Consider the following 5,210-nt stretch of genomic DNA (forward strand, 5'->3'; position numbering starts at 1 on the left):
GAAGGGCAAGCGGCCCAGGTCAGACCAGTCTCCTTTTCCAGGGATGTGTCCATCCTCAGTGGACTCCCAGCACACCACACCCCAAGCAAAGGGCAGGTATTTACAGGGAGGAAGAGCTTGAATTCACCAGGGTCTTCCCGAGGAAACCCACCGGAGCTGGAGCTTGGCTCCCCAGGACGTTTGAGGGAGCCCAGTGCAGGGAAACAGGGAGCAGGGCTGGGAGGACTGGTGCTGCCCCGTCACCATCCCTCCCCAGCCCAGCTGCCTGATGTGGCCGTCACAGCATCCCATCTTGCACCGCGTCCCCTCCAGCCCCATCGCCGGGCGCTGTCAGCAGAACTGCAGGAGAAACAGAGCCAGGGGTGAGTGGTGAGCCCTCACCCAGCCCTCCAGCACTGTTTTAGGGGGCTCTGCCACGCCAGGGAAGGGTCGGGGCACCTGGAGCCCCCCATGATGCTGGGCACAGACCTTCCAGCGGTTCCCGCATTCGTTGCACAGCACGAATGTCGTCATGGGCTCGTCAGCGCTGCGCGTCTGCACCTGGGAGGGAGTAGGTGGCCGGGTCAGCAGAGACCCCTCCAGCGTCCCCCAAATCGGGGTCCCCTGGGGACAGGGGGGAGCCCCGGGGGCTTTGCAGGGCTGACCTGGTTGTATGTGCAGTTCTTCTTCTTGCACTTGCCGCACTGGAAGAGGTCAGTGACGGTGCCACCTGTCTTGGCCATCTGGTGCTCCCTGATGGCCTCCTGGGTCATGGCGTTCCTCAGCTCCTTCAGCTCGTCGCTGGCCATCTCCTGCCACCAGCATCAGCCCAGCAGAGGCAGCACTGCTGCAGCTCTGCCCGGGGGCTCGTAGCCAAGCCGGCACAGGGTGTAAGCCCCTGTGGTCCATCACCCTCCCCATCCTCTCCAGGACCAGGACTGACTCTGCTCTCTGTGCTTGCTGCAGGGCTCAGGCTCATCCAGAGGAAAAAAAATCACCCCATCCTCAAACCAAAACTGCTGCCTGCAGGGACCTGGCTCCCTGCAGAGGGAGCTGGGCTCCCAGGAGCCTGATTTGGGGATCCCAGTTGAGGAGGAGGAATGGCAATCCTCAAGCCTGACTCAGTGTGATATCTCACACCCGGCTCTGTGATGGGCTGGGGGGCTGCAGGGCTCTGGAGGGACCAGGCAGTGCCCCCCTGCTTTCTCCTTGTGCCTGATGCTCCCCGTGCCCCAGCCAGCACCAGGGTAGGATGGGGAGATGCTGGGACAAGCCCAGTGTGGACATCGCCAAGCCAAGGCCCAGCTGGCCCTTGGGCACCAACACAGCCTCCAAGAGAGGCAGCATGGACATGTCCACAAGAGTGCCCCCCCCCGCTCCCCCCTTGCTCCCCACCTCAGCTGTCATGCGGGCGATGAGGCTGGGCAGGATGGCCCCGCACAGCACGTTCCTGCGCAGGCTGGGGTTCTTGGGGTCTTTCAGGTTGCTGATCCTGCTCCGCACCCGGTTGCGATACTTCATGTCCGTGCTCTTCAGCTCCTGGAAGATATGTGGGGGTCTGTCAAGGAATCAAGGGGGCAAGGTGGGGGGATGTCAGCCCCGTGGGCACTCACTGCTGCTCTGGGCTCAGTGGTACTGATTGATTGCCACCAGGGCCAGTGCCCATGTGCATGTGGAGGTGGCCGAGCTCAATGGGGCTTTGCTCCCTGGGGACCACATGTGGGGGATCTCCCTCTCCTTGTGTTCAGTAGGATGAAGCGCAGCTTGGGATGCGGGGAGGAAAACAACTTTTGTCCTTGCTGTGACACCCAAAGGCTGTCGGGGCACAGGGACTGCCACCAAGCCCTGTACTGGGATGGGAGTTCATGGTGCAGAGGACTCTGCTTGCTCTCCTCCTCCCAGGCTGGCCAAAAAGCCGGCAGGTGCCTGCACGGATGCGGGCAGACAGGCTGAGGTGGCAGCTTTGGGGTCCTATGGGGCCCCAGGCACACATGGGCAGAAAGTTTGGGATGCACCAAAAATCAGATCATGCCCAGGAGGGGGAACCACCTTGGGGCTGGTCCCGGTCTCTGGGGGCTGCCAGGAGACCCCCAAGCCTTGAGTTGGGGGTGAATGGAGGTGGCTCCATCCCTGCCAGCGTGGTGCAGCCTGGGTACTGCGATGGACCGGGGCCGGCGAGAGACACGGGCACCCACAGCAGGCTCCAAGAAGAGGCTTTGGCTGGATTTGGGTTTTATTTCCCCAGGGATGAAGGCAGGTCCCTGAGCAGAGGGGTTTAGGAGGGGATGCACAGACCCCTGGACTAAGGCAGGTGCCATGGGGATGCTCTGCTCAGCGTCAGCATCAGCATCAGCATCAGCATCAGCATCAGCATCAGCTTCTAACCAGGGTCTGGGCTCCCTCTGCAGGCAACAGGGACAGCGGAGCCCCCTGTCCTTGTCCCTGCCACCCTCTGTCCTTGTCCCCACCACCACTCTTGCGCCCAGGCCTGTGCCACCCAGCAGATGGAGCCTGGGGACTCCCCGCTCCCCCAAAGGATATGGTCTTCAATCTCCGATGCCATCTTCTCGCAGTTGACACCAAACTCCTTGTAGTCATCTAAAGGGCAGAGAGGCCCAGGGGTGACATTCAGGCGTGAAACCAGCCAGGTCTCACCGTGCATGAAGAAACCCTGAAAAAAAATCTCACCTTTCCCCCTCAACTTGTCCCAGGCACCCCATCTCTAAAAAAAACCCTATTTTTACCCATCTCGAACCTTACAAAGGCCCCTTTCCCACATCCAACCCCTTACTGGACACCACACCAACCTCCTCTTTCATTTTGGGGCTGAACACTGAGCTGCAGTTTGTTTGCGAGTCCAGGGTGAGTTTGCTGTCGTAGGGCTGCGGGTGCCCCAGGATGCAGAGCTTTGCTTGTTATTGTAGGGTTGCTCTTATTAGGGCTGTCCCATAGGAGAAACAGTGCAGTTTGGGATCCAGCACCCCCCAGACCCACTCACCATCCATGCGGAGGGCGGCTGTCAGCATCTCGATGCACTTGTCCCGCACTGAGTCCCCCGTGAGATAGCAGGGGGCCAGGAGGCAGGGGCTGGGCGAGAAGGGGGGGCTGGTGGGGGTCCGTGGTGTCTCCGGTTTGGCCTTGCTGCTGTTGGCTCTGTAGGGGCAGACGGGGAGGACAGGCAGGCACCGGGGTCCTGGCACAGCCCCAGGGGACCTACCGGGTGTCCCGTGGCACTGGGATGGGTCTCTCCTACCTTTCCTCCTTGCTGTCACTGGAGTTTCTCCGGGAGCTGGTGGGAGCTGGCAAGGGGCTGGTGCCCACAGAGGCTCTCCTGGGGGTGGCACAGGGGGGACAGTGGGGATGTCACCAAAGATGGGGCAGGGACCGGTGGCAGGACCTCAGGCACCAGCACATCAATGCATGCGCTGGGAAGCCAACAGGAATCCCCCTGGGGGAGGATTTGCTCCTCACGGGGAATGTCCCAGCGCCCACAGCAGAAGCAGGGCTCCCAGCCATCTCTACCCACCCTGCGCATGGGTCCCACGGTCAGAGCATCCCCAAAGACGAGCCCCAAAGCATCCCCAGGCTGCCCGGAGATGCCCCCTCCTTACCTCTCCCCTGACGGTCTCTTCTGCAGGGAGGAAGAGGAGGAGACGGCTGGGGTGGTGGAGGACCTTGAGTCGGCAGAGTCTCTCCTGGCAGGACGAGCCCCACCTCAGAGAGCAGCAACAGGGACCAAGCGGTGGGTCCAGACCCCCATCCGTGGCCTGTCGAGGGGCTGGGGTCCCAGCTCTCCCATCCCCAGCTGGCCCAGGCACCCACCTCTCTTTCTTGCCATCTAGAGGTGACTTCTTCGAGGACGCAGTGGGGCTCCGACTGCTGCTGGGCTCTCTTCATCGCAGAAGCCCAAAGAAGGGAGAGATGCTCTCAGTGAGCCTGGCCCCAGCATCCCCCGCTGTGATCTGGTGAGCCGGACCCTGCCCGCCCATCCGCACACCCTGGCCCTGTCCAAGTCATCCCTAAGCCCCACCAGACCCCAGGCTGCCGGCACAGCCTCCCCCGGGGCTGGCAGAGCCCAGCGTGGGGTTCAGTGTGCCCTTTGGCTGGTACCTCTCTGGGATGGAGTCGGCAGGGTGGCCCCGGGGGGTGGCAGCACGAGAGCCAGGCTTGCTGAGCTTCCTAGGGACAGAGAGAGCGGGGCAGGGTCAGACGAGCACCATCCAAACAGCCCTCACCTGGGCAATAAATAGCTCTAGAGTTGGAAAAATAAAATAAAATAAAATAAAATAAAATAAAATAAAATAAAATAAAGGAAAAGCCATTTCTCCCTTCTCTGAAAACTGCCTGGGTGCTGCCACAGCTGCAGGCAGCCCTTTGGTTCTCTGGCGGTGCTGCCGGGGGACGGGCAGAGATGGATAAACCAAGCAACTCGCAAGGAGTGAGCAGAGGGAGGTCTCACATCAGCCCCACCGATGCCTTGGCCATGCGGTTGGTGCCCCCCGACAGCGGGCAGGAGCCCCCACCTCTCTTTGTGCTTCTCCCTGTGCTTCTCAGCCGGGCTCTTGGGGTGCTTTGCCCCTTCGTTGGGGCAGCTGGGAAAATCCAGCCTCTTCTCCTTCTTCTCCTTCTCCCCGTCTGTGTCCTTCTCCTTCTTCCCATCCACATCCTTCTCCTTCTTCGGGGTGGTGGAGGACTCTGGGGGAAAGATTTGGGTGTCGCAGGCACAGCCCAAGGCAGCGCAGGGCACAGAAGGAGCTGCAACCCGGGGCGGAGGGATGGCTGGGGTGATGCTCAGCCCTTGGAGGGGGGGCACACACCGATTTACACCCCTCCATCCCAGAGCAAAAACGAGCCCTTGGGAAATCTATCAAGTCCGTGCATCGCCTGGCAGGGCTGGGTTATGGTGGCTGCGATGCATGGGAGCCTGCACCTCCCGGCTTGGGACTGATCCCACCCCGACCCTCCGGAGCACATCAGAGGTCTGGGGTACCAAGATGGCTTAGGGAGGGGTGGGGGGGTTCCTTCCTCTCCCCATCATCGCTCACCCAGCAGCCGCTTCCAGTTCTTGATGAGGATTTTGGCTGAGGCCACCACCTCTTCATCCGAGCAGTGTTTCCGCACCGAATTGACGGCCACCCCAATCCGCGTTGTCTGGGGATGCACGGCAGGGACGCGGCCTTGGGGACGTGCTGGCTGGCACGGGGGTACAGGACGAGCCACCCCATGGGGTG

General features: G+C 61.6%; 1 protein-coding gene across 1 annotated transcript in view; it reads right to left on the reverse strand.

The window, feature by feature from the left end:
- Window positions 1-330: 330 nt before the first annotated feature.
- The window catches only part of TCEA3 (transcription elongation factor A3), a 7,860-nt gene continuing 2,980 nt past the window's right edge, over window positions 331-5,210 (reverse strand). The window contains exons 2-13 of the mRNA XM_035901300.1: window positions 5,025-5,130; window positions 4,503-4,674; window positions 4,090-4,158; window positions 3,802-3,870; window positions 3,591-3,674; window positions 3,233-3,310; window positions 2,978-3,132; window positions 2,521-2,577; window positions 1,375-1,529; window positions 645-791; window positions 469-540; window positions 331-339 (exon numbers count right to left, since the gene is read on the reverse strand). Of these exons, the coding sequence (XP_035757193.1) occupies window positions 331-339; window positions 469-540; window positions 645-791; window positions 1,375-1,529; window positions 2,521-2,577; window positions 2,978-3,132; window positions 3,233-3,310; window positions 3,591-3,674; window positions 3,802-3,870; window positions 4,090-4,158; window positions 4,503-4,674; window positions 5,025-5,130 (1,173 nt within the window). The remainder of the gene's footprint in view (window positions 340-468; window positions 541-644; window positions 792-1,374; window positions 1,530-2,520; window positions 2,578-2,977; window positions 3,133-3,232; window positions 3,311-3,590; window positions 3,675-3,801; window positions 3,871-4,089; window positions 4,159-4,502; window positions 4,675-5,024; window positions 5,131-5,210) is intronic.

Source organism: Egretta garzetta, unplaced genomic scaffold, assembly GCF_000687185.1.
Source record: "Egretta garzetta isolate BGI_Z169 unplaced genomic scaffold, ASM68718v1 scaffold368, whole genome shotgun sequence".
NCBI lineage: Eukaryota > Metazoa > Chordata > Aves > Pelecaniformes > Ardeidae > Egretta > Egretta garzetta.